Below are 18,261 nucleotides of genomic sequence, written 5' to 3' on the forward strand. Positions count from 1 at the left end.
GTTGTGTCCTAGAATGATTTCTTTAGTTAAATCTGAAGCCAGCAAGTATTTCCTGGAAAAGGCCAGACAGTAAAGTCTGTTGTATTTACTAATTCTGCTATTGTACTGAGAAAAGATCATCACACAACACTGAAATAAATGAGTGTTCCAAAAAAATGGGAGTGTGTTGGATTTATAACACTGGGTTGTATAGTTTGTTGATCCCTGGATTAAATCATTTTAATGATGAAAAATGCTGAAAAACTATTTCTAATTTATAAACACTGACAATCAGGAGTTAATTTACCTTGCAAAAGCACTGGAGTAATACCCTCTGCTGCCTGAAGAGCCACCATGTGTTTTCTTAATGTCCTCTTGTGTTATCTGAAAGTTGTTGCATTATTTTATTTTTTTTTTTTTGTAAAATCTTTAACACCATAATTATATGATACTAACACAATTTTTAACCTCATGGATAAATGGGTCACACAAATACCAATTCACAAATGAATCATAATCAGTAGTCAGTCAGTTCTAGGGCTCCTAAAAAGCCCACATGAAAACAAATACAAGAAGAAAATAAAATTCTGCAAAACTCAGTAACTGTCAAGTAAGACACAACAAACAGTAACATGAAATAAATCAAGAAATTTAGAAATTTACTTACAACAAACAACAAAGACTAATTTAGTATGGGCCTTAAAATGCTAACCAGATAGTTTATTTTTAATAAACTCCACCATTAAATAGAAGCATCCCTAAACTCCTGTCATAAAAATAACTTAAAAAAAAAAAGTCCTCCTTACCCTGCTGACATGTTGATCATTGAAGCTGTACCACTGTTCATCACTGAATGACTTTATACAAGCATAATAATGACCACCAGCAGCACTCCCTGAATGAACCATAACGGAGAAGAGCTCATAGATCAAGGAATTCTAAGGGAAGAAAAATAAAAATAACTCAAAAGGAAAAAACACAAAAATCTTATTTGTGTATTTCCTATTCTCTATTTACACACAATGAATTATCCTCTAAGATAATTAAAATGGCAAGTTATATAAATTCATATACCTCAATTTCCTAAAATTCCTTTAGTGTATTCCTTCCCATTTTTAATTAAACCTCTATGTAAAACCATTCATATCTGAAATATAAATCTATTCAATTATGTAAATAGAAAATAACAGACTGAAATTTTAGACTGTCTTGATATGCAAAGACTATAAAACTTAACTGTAGTACAGACAGGGAGAAAGTTTCAGAATTTACCTGCAATCTAGAATTTATGCTTAGAGCACTGGACAACTCATGACCTATGGTAACTCCATTTTTTAAAATTAGAGTTCTTTGAATGTAATAAGGAAACAGACTTATGCAGGTAAAATTCCATTCTTAAACAGTTTTTGGGGGGGAACCTCGATTTTCAACATGACTCTGTAAGACTTGAGTTATCAGTGATCAGTATTCACACTAGTGAGTTGTTCAACTCTCCCTTAAAAAGATCAGTTCTTATTGTTTCATAAAAGGTCTCATGGCCAGAATTTTTTTTTTCTTTATTTCAAAGTCATGCTTATAATACTATGTAAGTTTTAGTACAGTTTTACTACATTGACAAATGTTTTAAATTAACATCCAGTCTATTTATTATGCTACATGAGAAAAAAACTGAAATGGGGCCTTCCCTTGTGGCATAAGAGGTTAAAAGCACAGCACTATGAAGCTATTGCAGCCACTGCAACTTCAGTTCAATGCCCTGCCAGGCAAGTGACCCACAGACCTCTCCTGACCCACCCGATGCTCCCCTCAGCAGTGTATTTCAGTAAATCTGCCTGTTCTGCTTCTCACTCTATCTCTGGTGCATACTCTCACCCCCCACACCTCTGGCCTGTACCCCAGTTCTGTATGCATAAATAAGTCTTTTAAAAAAAAAACTGATATGAAATAAGACTTAGAGGGTTATTGCAACTTAAAAGGCAAAAATGATTTCCTGACTATAAATTACACTTTCCCCACAAATTCCCAGTTTGTTCCCATAAACACAACTCAGTCTCCCAGAAATTAGTAAGTAGCTCTTGCTAAAGTTTATGATCACACATACACACACACACACACAGAACACATTTTTTAAAACCCAATTTTCAAAAATTAATCTTTTTAAATAGAAGTTGATCAGCCACAATAGCTAAAGATTTATACAGAAACTCAGAGATTACTTTATTCGTTCAATTAAAAGTTATAAAAAGTACCTTTTCAAGACCAGGTTTTGTGATCTTTTCAGTTCCACTACTGCTTTCAAGGCAGATCCCTTCATCAACACCATCATCATTGGAGAAATCATTGCTCATTTGATCACTGTGACAACTGCCTTCATTTTCTGCTCCACTGTCAGTGCAACTTTCAGTCTGAGGAGATTTCTTAATAAAACAATTGTTTTATAATTTGTAAGTTAACTAAATGGAAAATATAAACTTAGTAAAACTTTTTATCTATATGCTGCTAATTTTTTCCTAATTTCAGACATAATAGAAAAATACCTATTTTACATTTATTTTCTCTTAAAAAGTGAGACATTTAATACAATTAAACAAGCTTATTTAAGACAGTTCTATTAATGACCTTAAAGTTCTAACACAGTGATTCAGAATTTTACTAAACCCCATTATGTTTACAGTTGCAAAGTACCAATACAATTATTTCAGCGAAACCTATACAAGCAGAGAAACGTAAGTTCTGAAATGAGCTACTTTTGTTCTTGAATCCCAAAAGAATATCATTTCATGTCTTGAACACAAAGCTCAATTCGGTCTATCACTGTGGTAGATATTAGAGACAATTAGAAAGAGAAACAAGATGTGTAACCTACCCTTAAGAATTTACAGTATCGTGGACAGGAGGCAGAAATTTAACAGCAGCAAATAATACCTTTCTATGCATTTATGATTTTTAAATCCCATTTATGCATATTTAATTTGAAAAACTACTTCACAGAAATACCCAACTTTCTCAGTTTTCCTTTAACATTTTATAATGCAAATGTTTTTTATTCAAACAGTGAGAATTCTTCACTCAGATGTAGATACTAGGTATGTTTAAGAGATTGCACAATAGTTTTTGAACTAACCAAGCAATATATAATAAGCACCAACAGTTTGCCAAGAGCTTTCTTGTAGGGAACTGTATTTAATATATAGTCTTCCTCTCTTCAAAAAAGTTTGGATTAAGGAAAAATGAAGGTAAAAGCAACTTCAGAATTCTACAGTGGGGGAAAAAAAACCTTTCATTAAACAGTCTAACCAACATCATTGTTAACCCAACCAGTCTTTTAAACATTAGTCCAAAGTGGACTAATGAAAAATCTTTTAACAAAAAAGTAGAGTATTTACCTCATCTTCAACATCAATAAATGTACTCATATCTAGCTCCTCAGGAAATGTCATCCGATCATTCAATTTAATCCTGTGCATGGTTGTGTAATCAAAATCAAACCTTTTCAATTGTAAGGTCAGCAGGTAAGGGAAATGCAAAAACCGAAGACCCTGAAAAAAAAAAAAAAAAGTTATTGAATAAAAGACTATCATCTCAGATAATTAAGTACTTATTAATTTCTACATGGCATCTACCTTCCGTGCATCACATTTCTTTTTGCAGCGTTCACAAAAATATTGATTTGGGCCATCCAGAATCTCTGGCTGAATAAATGCATGTAATGCTTCTTCCTAGTCACAGAAAGAAAATTATAATTACTTAAAAATATTATCTGTTAATGGTAAAGCTCTGAATGTAAAAACACAGCAATTATCACAATACTGGTAAGTCAAATGGTTAGAAAATTAGGAGCTAAAAATGCAAAAAGGGAAAACATTATCAACATTATAAAAAGTGACCCAAAAAGGTACAACTATTTCATTTTGTATGAAATCTGTCTTTCCTAGTGTTGCACACCACAGTCATTACTTTTTATTGACTTTACATTAGTGTTTGGCTAAGCAATCTAATAAAAAGCCTTAATCTTTAGATTAAAAGTAATTTCATGTTTATTAGAAATGCAGTTACATGTATCAGTCTTTTTGTAAAAGGAAACCTTTCCAACTCTTTAGCAAATAATAGAGAATTCTGAAGAATTCATACTTTCCATACATATAAAAAATCTAATAATTATCTTAAATTACAAACACTTCAGAGTCAGTAATCCACCACAGCACTAGTCATAAAGATAGAAAACACTGCACAATCTTCTCACTGCATGTTAGAAACTGCTTCATTTGAAAACTTTGTATTTAGTTGTCCTCTAATGAGCCTTCAGACAAAAGCAGGAAACTTACTATGAATAGTGCTGAGGAACTGGTGAACACAAAAAATTTTACTTTAATTTTTAATTACTAATTTTTCAGAACTAAATGTTTTTTAGTTAATATGCATTAAGATTGAACTGTACAATTTCAAACTTCATCTTTTCTTCACACATGGTTTTAGCATTGACCAAATTTACTACATACAAAAAAAAAATGTACTCATTAAAACAATCTTCAAATATTTTTTCTTTTCCTACAGAACAAGTTGCTTCCAAAAGATAAATGGAGCTTTCTTATCTGGCAAGATGGACTTAATTGTAAAATAGATACCTACATATAGTTTAGTATATAAATTTTTAAAATGAGAAAAAATGGAAAACATTAAAAATGCTTCTAAACTCACTCAGTTCCTATTTTGTTCTCCAAACACAAGAACGTACCACATGAAATGGGGGAAATAACTGGATGTTTTTCCATATGAATAATCAATTTACTTGAAGTCACAGGAAATGATATATTTAGAAAATTACCTTTTCCACAAAAACCTATTTCAAGAATGAAAAAATCAAATTCTGCAAAAAATTAACAGAAAAAAATTAAAAAAAAAAAAAAACAACAAAACCACATAGCAAATTCTAGCATTTTGGACCTCCTTTGCAATCTTCCCTTTCAATCACTTTCTCTGAGATTCTTACTACTTTTTTACCTCATTTTCATTCCATATTCCTCCTTAAATTTTCATTTCAATCTATTTTCACAAGCATTTCGTACTCTTCATTTCTAACATAGTTCTTTTTCTTCAATTTCTTTCTTGATGCTAACTCATTATATATCTTGTTTCTCCATTTCTCTCAAAATTTGGTCAGATTTTGTTTAAGTAGTTTAAAGTAGTGTCATACTCTTACTACTTTGTAGTTATTTTCCTCTGTGTTGTGCTATGTTTCTGCATGATGGGATTTTCATCAGCTAAAAGCTTCAAAAAACTCTGCTTATTGCTAACAATGGTACTGGGTAAGTCTGATTTTTTCTTCTCTAATCATTTTGTTGACAGCATCAAGATTAACATTTTTTTGTGAAGTGCAATTTCTTAAATGATCAGTGATAGTTCATTTTACATTAACAATTGATTTTTCTCTTCTTGTTTTTCACTGCTGTCATGTCCATAACCCCTTCTTCCCAAAAAGCAAAATTTTTCCAAGTCTGTCACTTTCAATACTGCTTACTGCAAAATCCCTTCTCTGTAGCTAGGGCTATAAACTAACACGACCCAGCATTTATGTTCACTATTTGACATATACTATTGTACTTAAATGTTTTTTTTGATGGTGATTTTGTCTTTGCTTTTTTTTTTTTTAAGATTTATTTATTTATACATACAGAACTGGGGTACAGCCAGAGGTGCAGGGGTGGTGAAAGGATTCACCATAGTCAGAGTGGGGAGCAGAACAGGCAGACTGATGAAGTACAATGCTGAGGGGAGCAGTGGGTGAGACAGGAGAGGTCTGCTGTGCCATGTGGATCGATCACTTCCGGGGCTGGGGATCCAACTTGTACTAAAGCGGCTGAGGCTAGCTTGCAGTGCTGTGCCCTAACCTGCTGTGCCACCAGGGAGGGTCCTCTGTGTTTTTTTAGAAGACATACCATCTCTCCTATTTCAAAGTTTCTAAAACTCCCTACTCCATACTCTCCACACATGCAGACTTACAAATGCAGTGGAAGCTCTGTTGGAATTTATTATTTTGCTATTTAACAGATAATTGAAACTTCACTGATTTCCTATTTCCTAGTTGAGCAGAAGCTAGTTGGGTTTCATTTGTATTCCTTTTAGTCTCTGGTTTGGGAGAAGATGTTTGGAGACATGAAAATTTAGGTAGCCACCATTATCCTTAAGACCCAGAAGCCAGTAAAAGCTTTATTAATAATTTTCTACCGCTTCTTAATTTTAGTTCTTGACTAATTCTAAATAAGATTAGTCAGTTACAGAAAGTCACTTCACCCAACAAACTATATAAATACGGGTTAAAATGGTTGTATGTATTTATCTTCATTGAAAGAAATATAAAATATATAAAAATCAGACAAATATAAAAGTCAGGCAAAACTGTAGTTTAGCAATTAAAAAATAAGTTACAAGTCATAAAATGGAGCACATTATTTTATTATTACACAGTAATATACTGCCACACCATGAAGTCACACTGCTTATCAAGAATGGCCCTGTTGAGTGGATGAAAGTATTCATATAGCATGCTTCAAATGAGCTTTGAGTTGACTGTTTTTCATCAATCCAGAGTGAAAATAGCTTTATTTTTAAAGCTTAATTACTCCTTTGCTCAAATAACATACAAAAATTTAATTTTGTACATTTTCAAGGCTGCAATTTTCAGTGCAGAATACAGTCTTAATTCCCCAAATAAAAATACCGATTATCACAGTTAATGCAGAAAAATCTAGGCTCTGATCAAAAAAGATATGAGCAAGGATTAATACTGCCTACAAATCTTTTTAAACTCTTAATCTGTATGTAATATTATTTCTTCACCATCAATGACCATTTTATTTTGAATGGAGAAGATATGTTAAAATACTTTTAATTTTTCTGGTCCTCCGTAGTGGCGCAACGGATTAGGACGCAGCACTGCAAGCTGGCCAAAACCACTTCAGTGTAAGTTTGATCCCCAACCCTGGAGGTGATCCACATGGTGCAGCAGACCTCCCCTGACCTGCCCACTGTTCCCCTCAAGAGTATACTTTGTTGATTTGCCTGTTCTGCTCCCCACTGTTTCTGGTGAAGCCTCTCACTGCCTCTGCACATCTGGCTTGTACCCCAGTTCTGTATGAATAAATAAATCTTTTTAAAAAATGAAACATTACAAATACATAGCAAATAAATTTTTTTTTTAAAGATTTATTTATTTGTGCATACAGAGCTGGGGTACAGGCCAGAGGCTCAGGGGCGGCAAGAGGCTTCACCAGAGACAGAGCGGGGAGCAGAACAGGCAGATCGATGAAGTACACTGCTGAAGGGAGCAGCAGGCGCGGCAGGAGAAGTCTGCCACGCCATGTGGTCACCTCCGGGGCTGGCGGGAATGGAACTCATGTGGAAGTGGCTTTAGCTTCTCAGTTCTGTGCTTTAACCCGCTGCACCACCAGGGGGGGCCCATAGCAAATAAATTTTAAAAAATACTTTATTTTTCAAGTTGAACAAGAAAAAAAACTATTTCCTGACTTTGATGTCCTTACCTGTATTGTTGCTACTGATATGTGGAAACAGGTCTCTTACAAATAAATTCAACTATCTTTCCATGTTATTTAATTTTAAGTTGTTTTATTTAACTAGGAAAAGGACTCTACATACTTTTACCTAAGGCATGCAATTAGTATTATTAATTTCAACTTTTTGAATAACTGTAGATTCACATACACAAGAACAGGTAATAGAGAGAACCCTTGTAGATTTTGTCCAATTTTTTTCAATTGGGAAACATGCACTTACGGAAATTTTCCTAGTTTTAGTAGACTAATTTATATTATGTCTGATTGCATTAACTTATATACAATTCTATCAACTATACAGGTTCATTTACACAACAGCCAAGAGACTGCACAATTCTGACACAAGTATGTCCTATTGTCCTTTTAAAGTCAGTCTCCTGCCTAACCACCTTCTTGCCCAATCAAACCTACACTCTCACAATAACCTGTGCCCATTTCTAAAGTTTATTATAGTAAAAATGGAATATAAGTAGAATTCTTTCATATGTAATAATCTTTTGAGATGAACTTCTTGTAGGTTGCATAATTCTCTAGAGATTCATGTAAGACTGTATGTGTTAAAGGTTTTTTTTTATTGCTTAATAGTATTCTATAGTTTATTCTAGAGTTTATCAAGACATTCATTTATCTAAGGACATCTAGGTTTATTCCAACTTTTGGATATTAAAAATAAAGGTTAAATAAACATTCATGTACAAGTTTATATGTGACTAAGTCTGATGTATCTCTGGATAAACAATCTAAAGTGGAATTGCTAGAATTTATGGGTAAAAGTGCATGTTTAATTTTATAAGAAACTATATATTTCACATTCCCACAGTGCCCATATGAGTAATCCAGTTTCTCCACTGTCACCATGTTTTTGTGCTGATTTTCTTTTATTTTAGTTATTTAGTACATAAAATAATATCTTCATTGTGGTCTGAACTTTCATTTCATAAGTGATGCTTAATATCTTTTCCTATATTTATCTGAATCTATACATGCTCTTCAATGAAACATTGTCTTTTATCAATTGCCTAACTAGTTTCACTTTGTTACTGATATCTGAGATGTCTTCTATAATTTAAATATTATTATTAGTTTTATCTGATGTGTAGTTTGCAAATACATTCTGCTACTCTAAGTTTCTCCATTGATTTGCACATGGACCTTTAAAAAACAAATTTTATGGGCCCTCCCTGGTGGCGAAGCGGGTTAAAGCACTGCACTGAGAATCTAAAGCCGCTTCCGCATGAGTTCGATTCCCGCCTGCCCCAGAGGTGACCACATGGCGTGGCAGACCTCTCCTGACCCGCCCGCTGCTCCCCTCAGCAGTGTACTTCGTCCATCTGCCTGTTCTGCTCCCCACTCTGTCTCTGGTGAAGCCTCTCGCCGCCCCTGAGCCTCTGGCCTGTACCCCAGTTCTGTATGCACAAATAAATAAATCTTAAAAAAAAAACAAAAAACAAATTTTATAATTTTCATGAGCTCCAACTTTTCAATTTTTCTTTGTGTGTTACTTTTGGTACCAAATATAAGAATTCAATGCCTAATCTTAGATCTGGAATTTTTTAACCAATATTTTTTCTGTAAGTTTATAATTTTACATTTAATATTTAAAATTATGAACCACTAAGACTTTTGTATTAGGTATAAGATTTAAGATATTAATTTCTGTGCAAATGGTCAATTATCCCTAAGTCATTTGTTGAAAGTACCATCCTTCCCTTCACTGAGATGCTGTTACATATTTATCAAAATTTAGTTGGACATAATGGTGTGATCTATTTCAAAGGTTTTTCTATTTGGTAATGTTGATCTGTCTACTCCTTACCTATGCCACACAGTGTTGAGTATTGTATAGCTACATGGTAAGTTCTGTAGTTGGGTAGACTGAACTCTCCCTTTCTATTTCTTTTTCAAAATTCTTGTTTCTATTATATACTTTCTAGCTCCTTCACCTTCTAAATTTTAGAATGAATGTGTGTATAATCCAAATCTTGCCAGATTTTGAGAAGAATAAAATGAAACTATGTCATCTGAAAGAGGACATCTTCACTATGTTGAATCTTCTAATCAATGAGCACAGAATGTTCCTCTATTCATTTATTTAAATATTCTTTTCAGAGTTTATAGCATATAGGTCCTGTAAATATTCAGCTGGATTTATGCCTAAAGTATCCTTTTTCACTTTAACCACAAATGGCACTGTACTTTTAGTATCACTTCCCACATGATGTATTTTTGAAATACAACTGATTTTATATGTTCATTTATATCTCACTACATTGCCCATAAAATCACTAGTTACTACGTTGCTATTTTGTTTTCTGGTAGCTATTTCTGCATTAAAAAAAAAAAGCGCTATCTAAAAATAAAAAGGTGGGATCGTTTTATTTCTTCAATTAATCGGTATGCCTTTTATTTCCTCTATTTGCCTTATTGAAGTTGGCTAGGACTTCCAATACTATGAATGAAAGCGGGAAGAACACATCTCTTTGCCCAGATAATCTTGGCATTCTAGATCTAAATCTTTCACTATGTATAAATATATACAGGTTATTTTAAATATGTTCTTCATTAACTTGAGAAAATTACCCTCTATTCCTAGTTTCTTAAGACATTTTACCATGAACGGATATTGAATTTTATCATGTGCTTTTTCTGAGTCAACTGATGTTATTACATGAATTTTATTTATACCTTGACCTGTTAATATGGAATAATATCCCCTGATTTTTTTTTCCCATCACACTCATTTTTAATATTGACCAATGGTAAATCCCTGGAATAATCTTTGCTTGTTCAGGGCACATAATTCTTATTTATTGCTTAGCTCTGTTGACATAGTAAGGAGTTTCTCTTATATGCATTAAGGATATTGAATTAGTCATAGTTTTTAAGTCTCTGGTTAAGTACCAGGAACAAAACTGGGAATTCTGATTGTTGTTGTTTACTGTTCTAAAATAGTTTGATACCAGCCTGCAGTTAAATTACTCAGGCTTGAAAATACCCTTTTTGAGAGAGTTTTAAAATTCATTGCTAGCCCTCCTAACAATTAACATAGTTCTACTTTATTGATTTTTCTGTTGTTTATGCTTTTAATCTCACTTTTTTTTTTTATGTTCTTTTCTGATGCTTTCTTTAGTTCTTCTTTTCCAGTTTAGGTAAAAGCTTAGATAACTTATTTGTAACTTCCTCCCTTTTTTGTTACCTCTGTAAATATTTTATTAAATGTCAGTATTAAATTGCTATAAGCTTCCCTCTGAATTGCTCAAATTTTTTTGTTTCATTTTCATTCAGTTCCAAGTTTTTTTTTTAATTTCCCAAGACTTCCTCTTTGACCCAAGCATTATTTAGAAGTGTACTGTATACTTTTCAAGTATTTGTTGGATTTTCTCTTATCTCTATTAATTTCCAATTTGATCCTACTATAGTTGGAAACACACTATAATTTTAATTTTTTGGGATATTTTGAGATTTGTTTAATGGCTCAGTGAATGGTTTATTCTGGTATATAGTTCATGGGCACTAGAAAAGAATGTGTGCTCTGCTAGTGACAGCTTTAATAAACATTCATGATATGTAAAAATCTGTTGCCTGATGATGCTGAACTCTGTATCTGCTAATTTCTGCTTAGAGGGTCTACCTACCAATTATTGAGATAGAATGTTCAAGTCCCCCACCAAAATCACAGATTTACCAATTTTTCCTTTTGGTTCTGACATATCTTTCCTCATATATTTTACATCTTTGTTATTTGGAATATACATATTTAGGATTGTTACTTTTTTTTAATGGATTGGCCTTTTTATCATTATATAATGTCCCTATCTGACTCTAGTAATTTTCTCTGCTCTAAAGCCTACTTAAGCTGGTATATAGAGACATTCCTCATTTTTCTTGATTAATGTCTACATAAGTCATTTTTCTCCCTTTTATTTTCAATTCACCTATACCAATGTATTGAAGTTTTCTTATAGATTACATACTATTAGGTCATGTTTTCTGAATCTAAAATACTGATTTCTGCCCTTCAGTTGGTATATTTGGGTTTAATTAAACCATTAACATGTAACTAAGGCTATTTCATTTTTCTTTCTGTTTTCTTTCTTCTGCCTTCCTAGATATTGAACATATTTTAACTGTTTTATCTATAGTGTTTTTGAGTGTATCTCTTTCTCAATGGATGCTTTAATATTAATCATGTACATATATACCTATCAGCCTACCAGTGTCAGACTTTCTCATTTTGTATGAGGTACAGAAACCTGACCTCCCTGTAGGTCTTTCTGCCCTCTCCTATTTATAATAGTTTTAAATAATTCCTCTCATACAATTAAAACTATATCAGACACCACAGTAATTTTAGTTCAACCATCAAACAACATTTTAAAAACTCAGTAGGAAAAGAAAAGTCTACTTTAGTTGCCTAGATTTTTGTCTAAACATTCTTCATTCCTGATGTTCCGAGATACTTTCTTTGCACCATCCCCTCATTAGTGAACTTTCGTTTGCCTTTTTTTAGTTAAATCTGTTGAAAAATTCCTTATTGTTCCCTTATTCAAGAATATCTTAGTGTCCCTTTCATTCCTGAAGAATATTTCCACTGAATATAAGACTATAGTTATCAGCTCTCTTCTTTCAACATGTGAAAAAATATGCCACTTCCTAGTGCTTTTCCCCTATAAGAGAAGGTGGCTTTTCAAATTTGCTGTTTCAAGATGTTTTCTTTTATTGTTCAAAAGCTTAGCTACAAAGAAATATGTTGCTTAAAGACCACACATACTACAATGGTCTCATTAGGTTATACTATATAGCCTATCCTGTCCAGATATACAGTTACTCTCTTTGACACTGACACAGCAATGATGAAATCACCTAACAACACATTTCTGAGAACAAACCCCACGTTTAAACAGCACCTGACTGCAAATGGAATAGATACAGAGTTCTTCTCATTTATCCTACTATAGGTTCAGTCAGCATCTTGGATCTGTGATATTTATGCCTCTTCTCATTTTGCTAGACACTATTCCTTTGAGTACATTTTCCTTTCCTTCAAAGACTCCAAAGATAAAAAAAATTACATATTTTGATATAGTCCCTGAGGACTTTGATAGCCAGTTAGTTTTCTCTCTGCTGTTTTGACAGATCAGTTTTTATAGTTCTATCTTCAAGTTTGCTGGTTTTATCAGTTGTCTCTCCCATTGTGCTCCTGAACTTAAGTTTTTAATTTTGTTTACTGCATCTTCGCAATTCTAAATTCCCTGACACTAAATTTTCTCATTGGTTTCAACTATGTTTGGGATCTCTTGCTTACCTATTCCTAAAATGGCTGATTTAAAACATCAGATAATTACAACATCTCTCAGTTGAGTATCTGTGCCTACTGCCATACTGTGTTTCTACAATACTCAGACACAATAGAGCATTCTGTCTGTTTCAGTCAAAATGAAATTTCCCTGTTGATTTTCTAATTGAAATCTGAACATTCTGAAGGATTTTTATGTGATTCTGGACCTATTTAAATCTTCTCGCTTAGCTGGTTTATTCGGACACTGTTTAAGCTGCATAAAAGATTCCTGCCTCATTACTGTCAGTGGGAGTACAGGTCCAGATTTCCCACTTGACCTGTGTTGATACCTGAGGTGAGGGAGGGTTACTTATTACTTGCTGGCAAAGATAGGGATTCTGGCTGGTCAGTAGGGCTCTGGTAATATTATTTGGGCTGTGAGGTACAGCAGTGTCTCATTAACTAATCCCCTTATTAGCTCCAATGACACCACAGGTGTCCAGTCTCAGCAAGGCTCCTTTCACATCACTCCAACGGGGGAAAAAAAGTAGGATTTCTTTTCTATCAGATGGGAGGAGAAGGCCATTGTATCAGAGTGGTTTTTATTACTATGAATACGGGAAAAAGACATGGAAGTGAGTTCTGTTACTGACCGGCAGATATTAAATTCCTAACTCCTTATTCAGTCTAATTTGAACACATCCTGGTTGAGTGGGAAGGGGACTTATAGAGTGTATAGCCATGTTATGACATAAGAAAGGTACTAAGTCTAGGTTCCCCATTCAGTCTCAGTTAAATGTTGGGGTAGAAATTACAGTCTTTCTGTGGTGGTTACTAAGTTTTCTGCCTTGCTAGGCTACCATTTCCTGGTCTTTTGTCTAGAGAAAGGCTTTTTAGTCCGTACCTTTTTGTGTTTTCAGGCTGCTGGCTTCTTCAGCACTGAAGTTTGGGGTATGTTAGACAAAAAGAAAGCCTGGGGAACTCACCCCATATCATTCCTTAAGTACTGAAGTTCTAGTGTTTATGCCTTTTCTCCACCTTTCAGAGTCTTCTTATGCTTATTTTACATATAATGTTCAAGATTTTCAGTTGTTTTATAGAAGGAATAGGGTAATGTACATCTAACTCCATTTTCCTGAAAGCAGAAGTTCCCACTTTTTGAACTGTTTCCTACTATGTCCAACCCTACAAATTCCCTACAAAAAATAAGGGTAGATTCTATGGGAGGTATTTTTCTTTATGTGAAGCTTACATATTTGAACAAATTTATACTATTTCACCGTCCAAATGTATGGCTGAGTCAGCTATTTAAGAATATCCAAATCACCTGTTAAATAAGGACAGGACTAATGATATGAACTTGTGTATGCTAAACATTTGAAACACTTATCTCATAAATCCTTACGAACTTAACAATTTACCATTCAAAACTTTAAAATAATCATTAAACCATTTTTAGGGAACAAAGAGTCTTACATAATCTAACCTTTCCAAAGACACTATATGGAATCAAATAACTAAACTCAATTTCACATCATACAACAAACTTTTTCAGAACAGATTATTAAATGCACTAATCTAATAATATTCTAATAGAAATGGCAATTCAATAAATATATGACAAAAGATAACCATGTTTAAAAGTGCACTACTAAATAGAATGGAACTTCCCTAGTTATTGTCAAACACAGAAGGCTAGATCATTTTTGATTTATGAAATATGCCATATTTCATCAATAAAAACTTTATTTCCAAATTTTCTGTATCATTTGAATGTATTTAGAATAATCTCCTTGCCATAATACATTCTCAAATGTGCCTGCAAATAGCAAATTCAGTGCATGAATTTATAGATTGATTTTGTACATGTAATTCTAATATCTAAAAGGTTCTAATTACCTTTATAATTTCATTAAGAAGTTAAAATCTAAAATTCCCATGTTATTTTGTTTACTAAGAACAGAATTTTTATAAAACTCTTATAATGTACCAGTTGCTATCATTTTTCAGGATTAGTAGCAAAATATGTAAAACAACATTCCAAAAATGGAAATGTTAATATAACACAACAGAAATACTACTTAAGTAACCTTATCTAATGCAGAACTTCCCAAAATAGGCTTCTCAGAATCCTAAGAAACATTAATAAATGTCCCTCAGAAAAAAATGCTAGGTTAAATATAATTAAACAAATTTCTTCTTTACTTGAAAAATCCTTAGGAAATTTAAAATAAAGTGTACTGTGAACTTTCCAAAGAGAATTATAGTTACACATTTCCCAAATGCATTTAATACCTAACATCCATTAAATCTCACTGGAGAATAAGATTGAACTTAATCTGAGAATGACTGATTGTGGACCTTTAAATACTTAATTCTGAATTGGCTAGGTAAAAATGTGTGATCTCTACTTGATCAGAAATGTAATAGACATCATAGCTATAATAAATTAGAAATAATTTGATAAGGAAATATGATAAAAATTGTGGTAATCCCTAGCACTCATTTGAAGTCTATCAATCATACCAAAAATGAACACAAATTACAGATGTTGAAATAATTAGCTAAGCAGCATTCCATTCATTTTTTAATCTTAACTATTATTCAATTTATTCAAATTTGAAAATAAACCAATTCCAGAACCTATATTCCAGATGAAAGTTAAAGAAAAAGTAACGATAACCCTTAATAGAACCTCTCACTTAATTAATGAAAATAAGTATCAAGTGTTAACCTCACTATACACACATACCCATGTGTGTACATTGTGGTCCCCCTGCACAAAATATACAGTAAACAGAAAGTATAATCATCAGTGTTACATCTGTTGAGTGCAATGGTAAATAAAATGTTTTGTTAATGTTAGTGAATGTATGCTTATATTCAATAAGTATACAGTTATATCCAACACCAGACAGAGTTCATTTATAAAATGAGAAAAGAGTGCAAATTAAAGTTGAATTATACATAGTCTGAATGTGATTTCAAAACGCTTTTACCTATATTTTTACAATCTACAATTATACCAAATTCTTGTGAAAGCATACTGAATTAATAACATACACAATGGCAAGTAGTGCTATAAACCTAGTTTTAGATCCTGTGTGATGATTTCTGTAGATTAAGATAGGAAAGTTGTAGGTCTTGAATTCAGAAATAACAAGAAAATCACTTACCTCTACCTAAAGTTCTGTGAAGGTAGTATCCTCCTTAGAACCCCTATCTTGGGTAGTTTCACCTGCTATAATTTACCTCAAATGATTCCAGCAAAGTCTTACAAGTTTTAAGTTCCCTTCTGCAAGCCCTATTAGTGCATGTGTGTTATAAAATTGCTTATATACTGCTTCATAGCTGTAACTTCTATTTTCTACCAAAGCACCACCACTACCATTACTATCATCTGTTTATCAACAGAGAATACTACATTTAGAGAATTCCATTTGGAAATGGGACTTTTTTCATTTCTAAAAAATTATCCTCCAAGTCACTCCATTGCAGTGTCTATAATTTACTACTTAAAGTGGTAGCAGCCCTCCTTGGTGGTGCAATGGGTTAGGACGCAGCACTGAAAGGTAGTCACAGCCGCTTCAGTGCAAGTTTGATCCCTGGCCCTGGAGATGATCCACACGGCACGGCAGACCTCTCCTGACCCACCCACTACTCTCCTCAGCAGTGTACCTCATTGATATGCCTGTTCTGCTCCCCAGTCTGTCTCTTGTGAAGCTTCTCACTGCTCCTGCACCTCTGGCTTGTACCCTAGTTCTGTATGAATGAATAAATAAATCTTAAAAAAAAAAAAAAAGTGGTAGCAATTTGTCAGTTAAGTAATTGTATTTGCTGAATACTTAAAATAGAAGATTACAAAATAACAACACAAATAGAACTAGCTTCCTTAACATTTAATTAGACCCAAAATGACATCATTATGGATAACTGATGACTCTCCTTTATGTATAAGAAGTAGTTAAACACATAAATGTAAAGATAAAATTCAACAGTAAAATTTTCAAAAATGGGTAACAAAAAGACGAATAAGAAAATGCTAGGTCATCTGCCAATTGAATAGTCAGTATATAACTAGCCTAGACAACTAAGTTCGATTTTTCAAATTATCCATGTTAACGTAAAGTATTCTTTGGTTTAAATTTTAGAATAGGGATGTCCTTTTTAAAAGTATGGCCTCTGTCATAAAAATTAGAGGTTAGTTTTTCCAATTTTAGAAGTGACAGGAACAAAATAAAGTCCTCCTCCCAAAAGTACTTTCCACTGCAAACACAGTCACAAAAATAGTATTTATAAAATAAAGTGAAAGAATCTAGTCAGCTAGAAGAAAAATAAGGTACTGAGCCGTGAGGCAGTATATATGCATTCACTTTTCTGCTAATACATGCACTATTAGGACTCACTGAAGGCTCAAAAATCTTTTAGATCTTGGTAGTTAAAGTGCAGGAATAACTAACAACCCAAGAAGGTGTATCTAGGATGATACAACCTTATAACAGATAATATAACACTGTGCTATTATCTATCCTGTGAATGGATACACAAGCAGTCAGCTGAAAGGTACACACCACACTAGTAAATGCTTGGTTGGATCCATAAGGTCGGATGACCAATGGAATATCAAGATAGGTGTCAATTCTCCATCCCTCATAACCACATTCCAGACATCTCACGTAGTCCTTCAGCTTGCCTTGATAGAGTTCATTTATAAGATCAGCCTAGAAATAAGAGCATTCACATTTTAAAAAGTGTTTCTTAAGAATAATTTTTAAAATGTACAAAACACAATGATTTATCCTTTTGAGTTTCAAAGGGATAGTGATTCCTAGCGTTGAAATTTAGAAAGCTTCAAGATTTATGCAAAATTCTCTAGGAAAAAAATCAATGTTGATAACAATCAACCAAAATCATTACTATTAGATTAATATCAAAAATCAATGCAAGAAATTATTTCAATTCCATATTGTAAGACCCCAGAGTAAAGTACTTTGTTAAAATAAGTTAGCAAATTTATTATACTATTAAGCTTCATAGTATCCTTTCTTTGGGATAAGAATATATGGTAATCTATCACTTTAGACATGTTAGTTAGGTATACATAATTATGCATATGCCTATTACCATTATTAGATTCTTATTTTTAAAATTGTATTTGCTAGCCCAAGGTCCAAATAAAACGTTTAGACTTTCAGTAATATACATAAAATGTTTAGAATAAGTATAATCTTTTAATGACAGAAATTCAAAAATTTATCTTCAAAGTGCATCTTCCTCAGAGTATCTTTACCTAAAGAATGGGCCTCTCCTCTAGTTCCCAAACACAGCCAACTGCCCAAAGAAGATAGGTAACTCCCTAAATAAGGACTCTCCAAGAGAATGCCTTGCCTTCAGATTCTTGTACTAAGCCTTGGAGACATAGAAGGAATGTTC

General features: G+C 33.0%; 1 protein-coding gene across 2 annotated transcripts in view; it reads right to left on the reverse strand.

Annotated features, from left to right (window-relative positions):
* Window positions 1-18,261, reverse strand: part of USP47 (ubiquitin specific peptidase 47) — an 88,038-nt gene that overhangs the window by 24,296 nt on the left and 45,481 nt on the right. For both annotated transcript variants that reach the window (XM_004683040.2, XM_012725424.1), the window contains exons 8-13: window positions 17,400-17,549; window positions 3,603-3,698; window positions 3,366-3,518; window positions 2,229-2,396; window positions 786-917; window positions 287-363 (exon numbers count right to left, since the gene is read on the reverse strand). In XM_004683040.2, coding sequence (XP_004683097.1) covers window positions 287-363; window positions 786-917; window positions 2,229-2,396; window positions 3,366-3,518; window positions 3,603-3,698; window positions 17,400-17,549 — 776 coding nt within the window. The remainder of the gene's footprint in view (window positions 1-286; window positions 364-785; window positions 918-2,228; window positions 2,397-3,365; window positions 3,519-3,602; window positions 3,699-17,399; window positions 17,550-18,261) is intronic.

Source organism: Condylura cristata, unplaced genomic scaffold (assembly GCF_000260355.1).
Source record: "Condylura cristata isolate star-nosed mole 26May11 unplaced genomic scaffold, ConCri1.0 scaffold00015, whole genome shotgun sequence".
NCBI classification, from domain to species: domain Eukaryota; kingdom Metazoa; phylum Chordata; class Mammalia; order Eulipotyphla; family Talpidae; genus Condylura; species Condylura cristata.